Source organism: Symphalangus syndactylus, chromosome 17 (assembly GCF_028878055.3).
Source record: "Symphalangus syndactylus isolate Jambi chromosome 17, NHGRI_mSymSyn1-v2.1_pri, whole genome shotgun sequence".
In the NCBI taxonomy this organism is placed as follows: Eukaryota; Metazoa; Chordata; class Mammalia; order Primates; family Hylobatidae; genus Symphalangus; species Symphalangus syndactylus.
In genome coordinates, this window is record NC_072439.2 from 69,168,336 (window position 1) to 69,186,653 (window position 18,318).

Consider the following 18,318-nt stretch of genomic DNA (forward strand, 5'->3'; position numbering starts at 1 on the left):
GTCCAGTATTTGAATTCACATATTTCCAGCCCAGCAGTTCTGAAAACTTTTTGTCTTGGGATTCCTTTGCATTCTTAAAAAGTATTGAAGAATCCAAAAAGCTTTATGTGGAACACACACACACACACACACACACACACACACACACGTACACATATATAACACAAATAGATAGATCTGTATTTTTATACATATTTACCATATTAGATATTTATAGGGAGACATTAAAACACAAGAATATAAGAGCACACGTTCCCTTAGCCATAAGAACAATGCTGTTATCACACAACACACATCATGCAGCCTCTAGAAAACTCCACTGTACACTTTTGAGAGAATGAAAGTTAGAAAGCAAACAATAAATTAATATTATGATGAAAATAATTTTGACCTCCCATATTCCCTGAGAGAATCTGAGTCTCCCAGAGGTCCAAGATCACACTGTGAAAAATGTTGTTTTAATCTCAATTCTATGCTTTATTTTTCCAAGACCAGACAGTGATACATTCAACAAATGGCCGTCAATATGCTCCTAAGATCCCTTTACTGCTTTAACTCCCACGATGTCTGCAAAGTATTCCCAAACTTGCCACACCAAAATAAATCCTCTCTCCAAAAATGCATGGTAAGTGCTCAAGCTTCTTTGCAGGTGCTCACATTGTATCTTCTGTCTAGAACTACTTCCTCCTCCTTTTAGAGATTTTAGCTTTCAGGGCTCTGCTGAAATGTGACCAACACTGGCCCCAGGCAGAATTGATCGCTCTCCATAAAGAGCACTTGGGTTTTACCTCTACTTCGTTTTACTACGTTCTACTGTTTCCTTGTTAGTAATATGTCTCCCTTCCCTTCTTTCACTCCACAATCCTGTAATGACCACCTGTCCAACAATCATCAGCACTATGGGTAGGACCCAGATTTTCCCTTAAAGAGCTGAATCTTCCTGAGCTACTGGGGGGAAGAAACCATAGTTTATTAATCTCTAATTCTTCATTCTTGGCACGACACTTGTTCAAAACTGTGTTCTTTGCTTTGTCTAATTACTCTAAAATGATAAGTTATCACTGGCTGATGGGAATGTGAGTGATATTTTCTTTGTACTTTTCTGCAATACATTTTTATAATTATAAATGTAACACATACAATGTTCGTGTTTCTATAACTTAGCAGCTAATAGGAAATGCTGATGTATGTGATACACAGCTCTATGTGCTTTACATACATATCAATGCTTATCATTATTTGTGTTATTCACAACAAGTAGAGGTGTAAATACTCAACTCAATTGTATAATGATACACCCTATGTCATATACCATATGTACATTGTCCTTTGGTTGCCTATAAGTTGCATGTATGTGAGTTACCTTGGCTTTGTCTTTATGCCCCAAATAAATCCATATCTTCTTTGTGTCTAATTTCCTGAATTTCTCAGGGAATATTGCTCATCTTATGGCCAGGCAACACAAGATTTTAACATCTATGCACAAATTTAGCATTTTAACTTTGCAGATCTCAATTAGGAGAATGTTCTCTTGGAAGCAAATACATCTCTCAGTGGCCACCAGGGAGTCAAATTAACTGGTGCCTTCATAAATTTCAGTAAAACATTTAGCAGGAAATGTTTTCCCGCAGATGGAATTCAAAATGAGTTGTTTTCTAAATGATTTTATCTCCTAGCATAACCAGAAAACAGTGTTTTAAATAGTGACACGACACACTACTCATTACTAACAAAGGGCTTTCCACCCCTTGCACAAAATCTCCACTAGTCATTTCTATGTGAATGCAGAAGCTTCTGCAGAAGGGAAAAGAAAGAATGGATTGGGTTACTGTTTAATTGGCTGTAAGCTGGAGACTTGCTTCTGCTTGGCTCTTGCTGTGCTGTTACCATCAGGCCTGAGGGGATCACTGCAGCAGGCTAACCTCTGATATTGCTTGCTCCCTTCATGATACCCACAGGCTGCCCCACAGTGAGCTCACTGGCTTCACTGGCTGGGCTGCCCTGTCCTCCAAGAAGGGCTGTGGTCTGTGCAGTAACTCTGCTCCAGGGGAGCCCTGCTTCTTCATTGAGATGCAGGTAGTGGTCCCCTAAGCCAAGGCTGCGGAGCGTCATTAAAGTGGTGGGGAGACAAACAACACTTGTGCTGCATACCAAGTGGCATCACGTTTAACTGAATCATTTTATTATGAATACATTCTGGGCTGCCACTGTGAACCACTGGTGTAAAATATGCTGGCAAAATGGATCTCTGCTAATTATGTTTCATGCATATTTCAGAACTTTCCACAGGGATACAGGAAGATGGTGTTCATAAAAGGGAATTTTACAAGCAGGTTCACTTGCATTTGGCTCAAGACTAGCAGATAACAAAGATAAGTTCAATTATATTACAGATTGTTTTGTTTTAGCCGGAATGCTGTGATTCCTTATAACTCTATCACTGCTCCTGTGGTCACCGGCTGAAAATGAAATCATTTTCCAAGTTCACCTGAATGTATATTATTGCAGAAAAGCACATGGCTATTAAATCATTTCTTCCCATATTTGCCTTTACTATATTTGTCTTCCATTTTACCTAGTAAATGAGCCTCTGGACTTGGAGATATATTAGGAGAGTGAAAGAAAAGAAAACATCATTACCTGCTTTAAGATAGAATTGTAAAGAACACAAGTGACTGCTTTCTCATGGCTTTTCACCCTGTTGCTGGCTTCATTTTTCATTGCCAACAATGCTAGCTGGTTATTAAATGAGATGAAAAGTCGTCCATGGGCTTCATCAAAGTGGAAGAGACATCTGAAGTCCTGACTTTTGGGGAAAGAACAAGTTATCCTCTGGATGGACAGCTGGTGTTGAATATCCCAGAGTCTCAAAACCTGGATGAAAAGTGATAAAATCATTTCAATATGTCAAAGATAATTGTAATTTTTTAGCCAATTTTTTTTCTAGCTCACCCTCAATACCAGGCAGACAGTTGTTTCCTCCACAGTGCTATAATTGGTTCTCAAGTCTGCCATAGCACCTATTATTTTGTATTTTAGTCACCTGTTTAAATATCTCCTAAATTATAAGCTCCTCTAGGAAAGGGGTTGGTATAAGGCTTGGCATTCAGTCCCTGGTATAAGGCTTGGCATTTAGTAAGTGTTTGCTGTAGGCAGAATAATAGTCCCCCAAAGATGTCCGTGTCCTAATTCCCAGAACCTGTGAATATGTTATCTTAGGTGGCAAAAGAGATTCTGCAGATATGACTACATTAAGGACTTTGAGATGGTGAGATTGTCCTGGATTATTTGGGTGAGTCCAATCATAAGGGTCTTTAAATGTGAAAGAGGGAGGCAGAAAAATGATCAGCGTGGTGCAATATGAGGACTCTTCTTAGTCTTGCTGGCTTTGAAGAGGGCCATGATCCAAGGAAGCTTGAAAAGACAAAGGAATGGTTTCTCCCCCAGAGCCACCAGAAAGGATGAGACTCATGTCAAATTCCAACCTACAGAACACAAAATAAATTTGTGCTGTTTCAAGCTACTAAGTTTGTGCTCATGTATTACACTAGCAATAGAAAACTAATACAGTTCTCTCTCCCTCTGTCTGTCTATATATACATGTGTGTATACATATATATGTATATATGTGTGTGTAGATATATGTATCTATATATGTGTGGATAGATATATATGTATATATATGTATGTATGTGTATATATGTATATATGTATTTTTGGTAAAATAAAAGAAGTGGCATTAAATGAGGTCAAGTTCATATAACCACAGATATTAAATTCTTATGCAAACACCTTCAAGACACATAAATGACATGAATTTACCAATGGATAGTAGAGGGCAAACACTAAATCGTTGCTCAAGAAATAGGTTGCTTTAGATTCAACAGACATGAAAAATTTTTTTTTCCTTTTCTTCTATTTTCTCATGGCTCCCTTCATTCCAAAGAGGATGAGTCACACTAAGTGTCCCAGGAAGAAAACAGAAAGATTAGCTTTGCAGGTGCAAATGTTGGTGCTATCAGTAGTGGTATAGAATTAACAGAGGCTACTGAGGGAGTGAAAAACCTCTCCAAAAGAGGGTATCAGGCAAGTCATCAAGACCTTGTTTACTTTTAAAAAACATGTAGAATGTATCTGTTGTACAAAATCAAAAAGCACCACAGAGCTTTTATCTTAACCATATCTCTGTAACCTAGGGTCAGATTTCCTGGGTTCTAATCTCAGTTCTGTTCCTTACTAACAGGGGGACCTCCAATAAGTTTTTTTTTCTCATCTGAGTTTTTAATGTAGTGTCTACCTCACCTAATGCTATGAGAATTAAATGAGAGTCTATGTCGAGCACTTAACATAATGACCAGCCTGTAATGTGTTCAATGAATGTTCCTTATTATTACGTCTATTTTTTCATTGTGTAAATATTAGAACCTAAAAGCAGAAAATGTTATTTCAAATAAACTAGTCTATCCAACATGAAAATAATTTCTAAATTATCTATAGAAGATAGTTTCTGTTTAGATGATTCCTTATTACCCCATAAGGCAGGCAACTTTATAGTTTTTAACCTATTTTAAATCATATACTGCTTTGGGAAAAAAATCTATTGAAAATGATGGTTCTATCCCAACCCATCAAATGCCTACAGCCATATATACATACAATTTTACATATAATTTATTTGGGTACATAGACACACCTCACAAACATACTAACAGTTCCCAGGAATCTACAAGATAGGAATCCCTACAGTAATTATTAAATATGTTCAGCCAAAGACATCTTCTTCTACCTTTTCATTCTATCCTACCTTCTTCTCACACCTTCATAAGCTTCCTCTTACCCCTTTTTTCCAGGTTAAATGATCCCAGTTCCTTCAACCATTTCAACATCAGTTTTCAGATCTCACTACCACCTACCATGGTGGCCTCTTGATTCTCTCAGTGTCTTTGTTTCCACATTCTCTCTAGGGGAGGGTAGTCATCCAGCCCTTGTTTACTTTTAAAAACCATAGTAAGATGCGTCCATTGTATAAAGTCAAATAGCACCACAGGGCTTTTATCTCAAGCCATATATTCTACCCCTAGTCCCAATCCTTAGAGATGGCCGCCTTTTACTCTTTTACTCTTTCTTGTTTATGATTTTTTCCGTAACACTAAATAATTGTGCACACGTGTGTGTATATATGTGCGTGTAGTGTATATATTTTTATACAACTATATCTAGTGACTCAGAAAGAAGAAAAATTACTTTTACTCCTTTTCTCCCTTTCTCCTCCCATTTCTCCCGTTAGCATTTTAATTTTTTAGTCCTATTGTTGTTATAATTTTAAATATGTTTATACATTAATTATTGACCCACTAATTTAACACTATCTGTAAGCACCTAAAAATCTTTAAAGATCTGCTTTAAGCAAGTCACCCAGAATTGAGCCAATATTTCCAGTGTGCTCTAATCATTACAGGTGCTATAATTTCTTTAAAGCAGCCTATTTTTGCGTTAGCTAATTAAGCCTCTCCATCATGCTTTTCACTTGCCTTGATGTCTTAATTGAACAAAATTCTATATATTATTCCCAGGAACAAATAACCAAGCCAGATGTCTACTATCCTGTTTCCAAAAATATATTTTTTAATTAAGACTAAAATTTTTCCTATTTTTGATCTAGAGTTTCAAGTGACAATATCATTTTGAATCCTAATTTCCCATGCTGTTCTCGTGATAGTGAGTGAGTTTTTACAAGATCTGATGGTTTTGTAAGCATCTGGCATTTCCCCTGCTTGCACTTCTCTCTCCTACCACCATGTGAAGAAGGCCCTTGATTCCCCTTCACCTTCTGCCATAATTGTATGTTCCTGAGGCCTCCTTAGCTGTGCGGAACTGTGAGTCAGTTCCTCACCATTCCTTTATAAATTACCCAGTCTCGGGTAATTCTTTATAGCAGTGTGAAAATGGGCTAATACAGACATAAGTAGTGTTCAATAAATATTTTTTGAATTAAAGATTGTGGCTCACTCTGTCTATACCCAGATCATTGATGAAAAGATCAAACAGGATATGCCCAAGAATACAACACTCCCACAAAAAAGTCTGCTTCACTTCTACATATTTATTTACCCAATTGCAGATCTCACATAATCCACAATGAAATTTTATGGGACTTTAAAAAATATCTTACAGAAATAATTACGCTTCTAGCATAGGGTAATGTCTCCATTTACTCTAACTACCAGCCCTTACAACAAGCTTGAACTAACCTAGTCAGTCTCTACTTGGTAAACCACATCACCAAACCCTCTGACCCTAAGAATGTATATTCATAGAGAAAATTGGGTTTTCTTGCCAAAGATTTTTATTAAAGAACTCATTCTGGTTTTTAATCATCACTAAAAAAAAAAAAAAATTGTTTCAAACATTCTGGCAGCTCTCCAGGAAATGCTTATCTTAAAAAACATAAATTCTGTTATAAATATAAATAGAATTGATAAGCTTTTATTTTGAATGTTACAGTTATAAAATTAGACACATCTAGATCATTCTCAAATACTTATATTACTAATGATAATCACGTCTTCATCATTCAAAATCCTGTCCTGTTTAGTATGGACCCCTTCTAAGAAATAGAAACTAACTTCATGTCATAATAATAATATAAGGTATAGTTGAATACACATTGACAATAACTCCACAGTACTGATGAACTATAATTTCTCCAGAATCATTTTTCATTGTGTTAAGTAATTTATATTGGATTTGATATTTCACTGACATTTAGTCACATAAATTATCTGATAAATTAAAAACAGGTGAGCCATAACCTGTCTAGTCTACAACAGGTTACTTCTTGTTGTTAGCAATTAAAACTAGAAATATTTTTTTCAGAATGTGCACGTTCGTTAATTTTTTAAATTAATGTTTACTGTTCTTCTTCTTCTGGGGAACCCTAAACTCTCTCAACTAATGATCCCACTAAGTCCACCTTCCATCTTTAATTCTCTAATTTTGCTTTCTGCTGAGAATTAAGCAACAGCATTGAAGTACAGCCATGAAGGCATAAAATGGGTGACGGTATATGACCTCCCTTATGTTCTCAATTTTCCCTGCCAGTGGTTCTTAAACTTGACTTTAGAAACACCTATGATGCTCGAGAAATCTCCTATGCTTTGGCCCTTTCCCAGACCGATTAAATCAGAATCTCTGAGGATGGGGCTTAGACATTAGTATTGTTTTTTATCAGGCATTTCCTTTGCATTATACCTAACTCCTCTGTTTTGTTTTAAGGTCAATGATAATCTCCTTGAAAAAGAAATCTTTCCCTTAGCTTAATTAGTAATATCACATAGCTTGGCTTTAAACCAGATAATTGTATTCCCCTTCTTTTTTAATCAGTCTACATCCTTTTAATCATAAAAGCCCTCACATTAATTCAGTTTTATTAATCAAGTCCTTTGACAAAAATGTCACTTAAATATCTAGTTATTATTTGAGAATCCTGCATTCTCACCTTCTTTTATATTCAAGTTGACTTCTGGAATAGAATTAAACCACAGTTCAGAAAGGAGTATGTTTAATTTCAATTTTCATTTCAGATATCCTAGAAGTGTTTTCTTTATTTTTAGTAGAAAAAACAGATTCACAAACTTTTAAGCTTAAAAATTACAATGGAATAATTTTTTAATTTGTATTATCCACAAAGTTTTATTTAAATTGATCTGTATCTATCTGCATCATTATATCTGAGAACTTGTGATATCTGTCTAAACTCAGACTTACTAAGTCAAGTCCATGAACGGGCATGTTTGGGGGCTCTGTATTTCATCTTCACTTGTAGATTAGCAAGAATAAGCACCTAAGTTTATGATTTTATATTAAGGCAAATAAATTTTACCATAATTAGTAATATCATATAGCTTTTCAAATAATGATAATGACATTTTCTTGCATAATCTTTATATTCTTTTAACTGTTAACCTTTTAATAATACAATATTACAAGTGAATACTGTATTATTTATATACAATAGATCTAGAAATCATGGATTGAGACTCCAGACACCCAATCCTAGTTTTCATCCTAGTCAGTTCAGATATGTGATTTTTATCTTTCCATTTGCTCATCTTTCTGCCGAAGGGCCCCCTACCAGCTCTGGAATTCTGTCAAATTTGTCTACAATGTGGTCAAATTACTCAATCCGTTATCTAAATACTCTAAAACAACAGTATTTCAAACAAGTTAAAAAAGGTACATTGTGAGGATTGAATCAAAGAAATGCAGGACATCACCATGTTTTCAGTCTCGCTTTGCTGAAGAATCCCCTACTCCCTGCCAGAGATGCACAGAATCACTATTATTCACACAGGCATCATAGAACTGTAATAAATCAGTAAGTAAATAATGAAATAAAGCTTTACTTCTGGGCTACGAATATTACATTTTTAAGTGGATAACTTCATAGATATAGGTAGGGGTATAAATAGATGTGTAAATGCATAGAAAATCCATTTTCAGTGCACTTTTAAATCCAAATCAGTATTATTTACATACTAGCAACATGTTTAATTCAAAGTAGTCAGAAAATAAAACAATTTGTAATTTCCTCATAAAGGCATAAAAGTGAAGGAGAAGTAGAAAACAGACTCAGATGACTCCATTTAAAGGAGACCTGCTTGGCTTTATCAAACATCTACTAACTCCTGTTATCCTGTTAGAGACAGATATAAAATAACAACAAGAAAAAAGGGAGAGTGTGTGTATGCCTCCGTGTATGTGTGTGCATGTGTGTGTGTGTGTGTGTATTGCTAGGGAATTTTTGAGTACAGTAGTGCAGCAGCCCAGCTCACCAGGAGCAATCCACACAAATGGATAGCCTACTTGCAGATAATAGGATAACAGGAATGGAGGGCATTGCTTTCCCTGAACACACTTTTATGTACTAACAATCTATTTAGAAGTTAAGCCTCTCAGTAATCCACAAAATCATAATCAGTAAATGCTTAAAGACAATTTTGTTTGACATGATGTATGCTAGCAGAACTATTCTACTGAATACCTTGGCTAACGTTTTTATCTTAAAGTCATATAACATTTCTTCCTTCAGAAAAGATTTTTGCTATTTTTTTTTCCCAAGACTGAAATCAAACTTAAAATACTAGTTTGAAATTAAAATCTTCTCTTCTGCCGTGTATCTTTAAATTGCTGCTATAACTATTATAATAGTTATAATGTTTTTTTTAGTTTTCTTCAACAGAAATGAGAGAAGACACACAGCTCTAAGACTTGAATTTCCACTATGTGTCTGTTTATTCTTTCACAGACCTTAAAAGAGGCAAAACATTTTCTAACAACTCTGAATTGTTGGGCAGAAATCTCACTGATTTCCCAGTTCTAATATGCAATAGGCTGGGCACAGTAGCTTACGCCTGTAATACAAGCACTTTGGGAGGCCGAGGCAGGCACCACTTGGGGTCAGGAGTTGACCTGCCTGGCCAACATGGTGAAATCACATCTCTACTAAAACTACAAAAAAGTAGTTGGACATGGTGGTGCAGGCCTGTAATTCCAGCTACATGGGAGGCTGAGGCAGGAGAATTGCTTGAGCCTGAGAAGCAGAGGTAGAAGTGAGTCAAGATCACTGCACTCCAGCCTGGGCAATAGAGCAAGACTTCGTCTCAAAACAAACACACACACACACACACACACACACTCACACAGAGAGAGAGAGAGAGAGAGAGAAACAAATTGCAATAAATTTAACTAATGCCAACATTTCATTGAAGGTGCTTTCTTTTTTCAGGACAGAAGTTCATTTGGAGAATTTTTAAATCTCAGGTTGATTCTTTGCAATTATCATTATTCACATAACATTAAAATCTTAACAGAATTTTTGCCTTTAAAAATGTCTTTTAACTTTCAGAGATCACAGCTCCTCTTTTAATTTACAATGTAAATTAAAACTCTTTAAATTTTAAAATTCTTTTTTTACTCAATATTTATACTAACAACTTTAAAAAAAAAATCAAAAGCAGCTACAGCATGAGAATTCCGATTAAATTATCATTAAAAACTAGGTTTTTGTAAGAGGTCTTCCTGCTTCAAAGAAATACAGTGCTGAATAAAACATAATTTTTGGCTAGCTGTGGTGGCCACATCTGTAATCTCAGCACTTTGGGAGGCCGAGGTGGGAAAATCATTTGATGCCAGGAGCTTGAGACCAGCCTGGGCAACAGACAAAGACACTGTATCTATAAAAAAAATCCAGAAAAATGAAGCATAATTTCTGTTGCCTTGCTGGGCCTTCAGGGAGTAAGAAGCATTTCCATGGGTCCAAAAAAACAAGGGAAAAAGAAACAAACTTAAAATGGGGACAGTGAACAGTAGACATAAAGGAAAGAACTACAACCAGAAGCCTAAGCCTTGGCCCAATAGCAAGGTATAGCCATTGAAGTGAGACTGTTAAACTGGACAACTGAGATGTAGAATGCAGTAGCCTCAAGACAGTAGTTTTGCACATTTATATCCTACAGAAACAAACAGAAATCTTCTCTGGAAGAAAGCATCAATTTAGTTCCTCAGAATAACTATATATTAGTAACAGTAAAATTGAGGGAACAAGAAAGATAACCAAGCATAAAAGGAAACAAATCACTATGAGGAAGAATCACCAGAATAGCAAATACCAAGTTTAGAACACAATGAACTCCAGATATTCTCATTATAAGCAAGAATGTAAAACATTAAAGAAGAACATAAAGCATTAAGAAGGTATAACATTAAAGAGCTAAAAGTCAGAATCCCCTAAATGAATAAGCAACAAGAGACTATCCAAAATTACAAGAGAGTCAAAAAAAACCTTTTAGAAAAAAAGTTAGTTGAAATTAAAACCCAATGTATAAGTAATATAGAAAGTGGCCTCCTCTGCATTAGAAACAACCTCGAGAAAGTCAAGAATACAATAAGAATGCCTCCTAAAATATGGAGAAAAATATCTGAACATAGAATGGGATGTAAATTAAAGCATGCAATTTTTATGGAAGATAGTGAAGAGTGAATAAACAGAGAAATACTGAGAGCTCTTTCTCAATATTTTAAAGATGTCAAACATTACCAAACTCAATGAAATTTCAGTCCAAATACTGATAGGTCTTTTCATGGGAATGGGACATTTGTATTGATTCTAAAATTTACTTGGAAGGATAATATGTTGGAGGATAGTTCAAATGGAAAAAGAAAAACAATAAGTAGGAATTACCCTACCTGGCATCAAAGTACACAATAAAGAGAACGGTTAAACCATCGTATATTAGCATAGGAAAAGACAAGTAAATTAATGGAAAGAATAAAGCATATACAAACAAATTCATGTATATTTAGTAATTCAGATGATGATAACAATGGCATTTCAAATCAGTGAGAGACAGATTATCCAAAAAATAACCTTAGGCAACCATTTATAGAAAAAAACTACACAAAAATGAACTATAAAGTTAAATGCAAAAAAAATCAACAATAGAAAAAGTATTAGCAGAAAATAAAGAATATTTTTATAATAACTTACAAATAGGAGATGTGGAAGAAGATATTTTGTGTCTAAGCTAGGCACAAAATTTAGAGCCATAAAGAAAATCATTCCTTAGACTCATTTTTTTAAAAGTCCTGACTGCCTTTTTCTTGATTGTAATAGCTTAAAATTTTTTATTATCTTTTCTTTGTTATACACATTGCAAATATTTCACCTCTTTAGAGCACACATTTTTAAACTTTTTTTCATTCAAGAGTTTTAAATATTTATAATATTGAGTCTAAGAAATGTTTTCCTTAGATAAATGGCATGATCAGATATTGCACAAAAATCAGGAACTATAAATGGCCAATAAATATTTGTAAAAGAAATTCACCCTAGTTTTTGTTCATCAGGTTCACACTCAAAAATGAACACATTTTCACTGCTGACAAGAGTATGAGAAAACAGACACTTTCAGATACCCCTGATGAGCACATCTATTGATACAACATTTCTTCACTGTAATAGGCAATATTTACGTAAAGCCTTTGAGATCTAATAGCATAACTTCTAGAAACTTATTACAAAAAAATTAACCTAAGAGATCTTAAAGGGGTGCGTGTGTGTGTGTGTGTGTGTGTGTGTGTGTGTGTGTCATGGCTAACAAAGGTAAAAAACTTAGAAACAATGTCTCCTTTAATCAACAGGTGATTAAGTAAATTACGGCCATCCTTACTAAGAATAGCCATATAGCCAAAAAATACAGATATATGTATATGTATGTGTCTATCTATAAAGATCTTCAAGAGATACTGTTTAGGAAAAAGCAAATTGTAGAAAAATATGTGTCATATGATACCATTTATATAAAAACTAATAATAAATACTACCCTGTATTTGTTCACACTCAAAGGATAATATATATAATAACATTAAAGTTGTATTTTATTATAAGGACATATATTATTATAATACATTATTATGTATAACATATTAAGTATATAGCAAAACAATATAAGAAGATATACATCAAGGGCTGATAATAGTTATTCCTTGGGAAAGAAATGGATTTGAAGGGGAAATATCATAAGGAATATTTACTTTTTGCACTACATGCTTCCTCATCATTTGTAATTTTTATAGGAGGGCATTAATCCATTTACTGGTGTACTTTAAATGAAAATGCTTTGTTTCTGGATGGATAGATGGAAGTCGGGGTGGGGAACAGTGTGGAAAAAAGAAAAGAAGACAAATGGTAAGACAAAAGCCTGATTGTATTGTTCTTACCAACCATAGGTCTACAATATAGAAGCCAGGTTCTGAGAAAAATCAGAACCTCAGATAAAGGATTAAGCCACAAATTGATTTGCTTCTGCTGACCAAATCAGGATTAGTGGCCTCGGGTAGAATAGTTAGGAGTAATGAATAAGCTGAATTAGGCCAACAGGCTGAATGTCAGTCTCCAGCAGAGAGGTTTGACATAGGCTTCAAAAATCTTTTCTACTCCCCATGGTGGTTCCTCCCCAAATGACTAAGTTACTTGCCCTCAGCAGGGCCTTACCACCAGTGACTGCCATCTCAAGAGAATCGGTTTAGGAGTTCAAAGCAAAATACAACTGAACTCTTTAATCACCACTGGAAAATAGCAATAGAGAAGATTTCCAAAAAAGAAATGAAGTTTCAGATCATTTTTGGAGAAAATTTTGTAGATCTAAATTGCTTTGTCTACAGATCTTCTAATTCATCAATTCATTGACCAAAACACGTTTCAATCAAAAGCTCTTGAAAACATAATGTGTTTTCATTTTTTCTAACTTAGCCCCAGTCCTATAAAATATCCAAAAGAATCTGACAGCAATAAAGCAGAGACTTACCCTGGTGGCGGAACGCATTGTTGTTTGTTGTAAAGACATAAAGACTGAGATCACGGTGCATTTATTAAAGTGAAATAGATATAGACTAACATGAAAGACAATATGGCAAGCTTCATTATAATGTAATGCAAACAAAACAAATATAGAAAGGCAAATTGTTTTTGGAAGAGGCCAGGTAGTCTTAGTATTGATGATAGCTGTACATAATCACCTGTGACTCTAAAGACATTGTTTCACTTGCTTTTACATTACAAAACCTCTCGGGGAAGTCTGTAATGATAAAATATCTGATACTTGTTTCATATTTATATTTGATAAAGATTCTCTTATTTAACTACAATTTATTGGGGACCTGGTATATATATGGCATAATTCCAGAAAGACATTGCCTCTAACCTTATGAATCCAATCATTTAGTTGATAGTTATACTGTTTCATATATTATATTCAACATGTATTTAATGCATTAATATTTTCTAGGTCTTGGGAAACACAAAAATAAATTCAACAAATGATCTTTACCTTCAAGCAGTCAGAATCTAATGAAAAATACAATATACATATACAATGCTCTGGTATCCAAGGCAGATTGTGTTAAATTCAATAATGGAAATGAAACAAAGTGCTAAAAGATCTCAAAAAGTAGGCCAGCTAAATCTAACTAGGGCATCATAAAAGGTTTCACTCAAGTTTCTTTAGTACTTTAGACTCAAAGTAATATGTCTTCACTTCAAGCTGTCAACATATAACTATTGAATAAGCACTACAAGGTGCCAAGCACTGTGATAAATACCAAGCATACAAGCTGAAAAGACACTGACCTTTTTTTTTCACTTTTTCTTTTTTGAGACAGGGTCCCTCTCTGTCACCCAGGCTGGAGTGCAATGGCATGATCACGCCTGACTGCAGCCTCAACCTACCAGGCTCAGATGATTGTCCTACCTCAGCCTTTCAGGTAGCTGGGACTACAGGTGTGCACCACCATGCCCACTAATTTTTGTATTTTTTGTAGAGACGGGTTTTTCCATGTTGACTAGGCTGATATTGAACTCCTGGGCTTAAGTGATCCACCCACCTCAGCTTCCCAAAGTGTTGGTATTACAAGAGTGAGGCACCACGCCAGCCCTCTTTTTTATTTTTTCTAATTAATTTTTTTATTTTGGTGGGTACACAGTAGGTGTATATATTTATTGATTACATGAGATATTCTGATACAGATATGCATTGCATAATAATCACATCAGGGTAAATGGAGTAGCTATCACCTCAAGCATTTATCCTGTGTGTTATAAACAATCCAATTATATTATTTTAGATATTGTAAATGTACAATTAAACTATTTTTGACCATAGTCACTCTGTCGTGCTAGCAAATACTAGGTCCTCTTAATTCTTTCTATTTTTTGTACCCATTAACCATATCCACTTCCTCTCCAACCTCCCCCACCACTACCCTTTCCAGCCTCTAATAACCATTCTTCTTCTATCTCCATCAGTTCAATTGTTTTAATTTTTAGCTCCCACAAATAAGTGAGAACACGTAAAGTTCTCTAACTGGCTTATTTCACTCAGCATAATGACCTCCAGTTCCAACCATGTTATTGCAAATGACAGGATCTCACTCTTTTTTAATGACTGAATAGTACTCTACTGTTTATAAATACCACATTTTCTTAATCCATTTATCTTTTAATGGACACTTTGGGTAGCTTCCTAATCTTGGCTATTGTTAAGAGTGCTGCAATAAACATGGAAGTGCAGATATCTATACGACATACTGATTTCTTTTCATTGGGGTATATATCCAGCAGTGGGAATGCTGGATCATACGGCAGCTCAATTTTTAGCTCTATTATAGGGGTTTTACCAATTTACATTCCTACCAACAATGCATGAGAGTACCCTGTTATCCATATCCTCACCAGCATTTGTTATTGCCTGTCTTTTGGATATAAGCCATTTTTAACTGGGGTGACATGATATCTCATTGTAATTTTGATTTGCATTTCTCTGATAATAAATAATGTTGAGCACCTTTTCATATGCCTGTTTGCCATTTGTCTTCTTTTGAGAAATGTCTGTTCAGGTATTTAGCCCATTTTTAATCAGATTATTAGATTTTTTTCCCTAGAGTTGTTTGAGCTCCTTGTATATTCTGGTTATTAATCCCTTGTCAGATGGATAGTTTGTAAATATTTTCTCCCGTTCTGTGGGTTGTCTCTTCACTTTATTGATTGTACACTTTGCTGTGCAGAAGCATTTTAACTTAATGTGATCCCACTCGTCCATTTTTTCTTTGGTTGCCTGTGCTTGTGGGGTATTGCTCAAGAAATTTTTGCCTAGTCCAATATTCTGGAGAGTTTCTCCAATGTTTTTATTTAGCAGATTCACAGTTTGAGGTATTAGATTTAAATCTATAATCAATTTGGATTTAATTTTTGTATATGACAAGATTTAGGTGTCTAATTTTATCTTCTGCATATAGATATTCAATTTACCCAGCATCATTTATTGAAGAAGCTGTCTTTTCTTTAATATATGTTCTTGGCACCACTGTCTAAAATGAATTCACTGCAGATGTATGAATTTATTTCTGGATTTTCCATTCTTTTCCACTGGTCTATGGGTTTGTTTTTATGCAAGTGTCATGCCATTTTGGTTACTATAACTCCACAGTATAATTTGATATCAGTTGGTGTGATTCCTTCACTTTTGTTCTGTTTGCTTAGGATAGCCTTGGCTATTCTGGGTCTTCTGTGATTCCACATAAATTTTAGGATTTTCTATTTCTGTGAAGAATGTCATTGGTATTTTGATAGGGATTGCATGAAATCTGTAGATTGCTTTTAGTAATATGGACATTTTAACAATATTTATTCTTCCAAACCTTGAACATGGAATATCTTTCCATTTTTGTAGCTTCTTCAATGTCTTGCATTAATGTTTTATACTTTTCATCATACAAATCCTTCACTTTTTTGGTTAAGTTTATTCCTAGATATTTAATTTTATTTGTAGCTATTCTAAATGGGATTACTTTCTTGATTTTCGGATTGTTTGTTGTTGGCATATAGAAATGCAACTGATTATGTTGATTTTGTACCCTGCAACTTTACTGAATTTGCTTACCATTCTAATGTTCTTTGGTGGAGTGGTTTTTCCAAATACAAGATTTTATTATCTGCAAATAAGGATAACATGCCTTCTTCCTTTCCAATTTGGATGCCCTTTTTAAATTTCTCTTGTCTGATTATTCTAGCTAGGACTTACAGTACTATATTGAATAACATAGTGGGCCTTCTCCAGATCTTAGATGGGAGGCTTTCAACTTTCTCCCATTTCAATATGATACTAGCTGTTGGTCTTTTATATACGGCTTTTATTATGTTATGTTTCTTCTATATCAAAACTTTCTGAGTTTTTTAAATCATGAAGAGATGTTGAATTTTATCAAATGCTTTTTCGGATCAATTGAAATGATTATTTAGTTTTTGTCCTTCATTCCACTGACATCATGTATCAAACTGATTGATTTGCCTATGTGGAACCATTCTTGCATCCCTGGGATAAATCCCACTTGGCCATAATGAATGATCTTTTAAATGTGTTGTTGAATTTGGATTGATGGTATTTTGTTGAGGATTTTTGCATCAGTGTTCATGAGGGCTATCAGCCTGTGGTTTTCTTTTCTGATGTGTCTGTGTCTGGTTTTGGTATCAGGATAATAATGGTTTTGTAGAATGAGTTTGGAAGTATTCTTCGTCCTTTACTTTGTGGAATAGTTTGAGTAGGATTGGTACTAGTTCTTCTTTTAACGTTTGGTAAAATTCAGCAGCAAAGCCCTTGGGTCCTGGCTTTTCATTGTTGAGAGGCTTTTTACTATGGCTTCAGTCTCATTACTTGTTATTAGTCTGTTCAGGTTTCAAAATTTTTTATGGTTCAATCTTGGTAGTTTGTATGCATCTAGGAATTTATCCACTTCTTCAAGATTTGTCAAGTTATTAACATATAGCGGCTCATAGTAGCCATTAATAATCATTTGAATTTCAGTGGTGTCAGTAATAATATATCCTTTTTCATCTGTACTCTTATTTATTTTATTTGGGTTTTCCCTCCTTTTTTTCTGGCTAGAAAGTTAGTCTGGCTAAGTTAGTCTGGCTAAAGTTTTGTCAATTTTGTTTATCTTTTCCAAAACCAACTTTTCATTTCATTGATCTTTGTATTCTTTCTCATTTCAACTTCATTTATCTCTGCTCTGATCTTTATTTTTTCTTCTACAGATTTGGGGTTTGTTTTGTTCTTGTTTTTTGAATTCTTTAAGAGGCACCATTAGGTTGTTTATTTGAAGTGTTTTCTCTTTTTTGATGATAGCGATAAACTTCTCTTTTAGTACTCCTCTCACTGTATCCCATAGGTTTTGGTATGCCATGTTTCCATTATCATTTGTTTCAAGTAATTTTTCAATTTCCTTCTTAGTTTCTTTATTGACACACTGGTCATTCAGGAGAATATTGTTTAATTTCCATGTATTTTTACAGTTTTCAAAATTACTCTCGTTATTGATTTCTAGTTTTAGTACCTTGTGATTAGAGAAGATGCTTGATATTATTTAAATTTTTTGAATGTTTTAAGACTTGTTTCGTGACCTAACATATGGTATATCTTTGAGAATGATTCATGTAGTCAGAAAAAGATTTTGTATTCTGCAGCAGTGGGATGAAATGTTCTATAGATATCTATTAGGTTCATTTCTTCTATAGTGTAAAATCTGATGTTTCTTTGTTGATTTTATGTCTGGAAGATCTTCTCAATGCTGAAAAACGGGTGTTGATGTCTCCAGCTATTGTTGTATTGTGGTCTATCTCCCTATTTAAGTCTAATAAAATTTGCTTTATATATCTTGGTGCTCCCGTTTTGGGTACACATATATTTACAATTGCTATATTCTCT

The 18,318-nt window shown here is 34.5% G+C and overlaps 1 protein-coding gene across 1 annotated transcript in view; it reads right to left on the reverse strand.

Annotated features, from left to right (window-relative positions):
- WDR49 (WD repeat domain 49) overlaps positions 1-18,318 on the reverse strand; it is a 175,077-nt gene that overhangs the window by 92,470 nt on the left and 64,289 nt on the right. Inside the window, 1 exon segment of the mRNA XM_063620427.1 lies at positions 2,641-2,874. Within this exon segment, the coding sequence (XP_063476497.1) occupies positions 2,641-2,874 (234 nt within the window).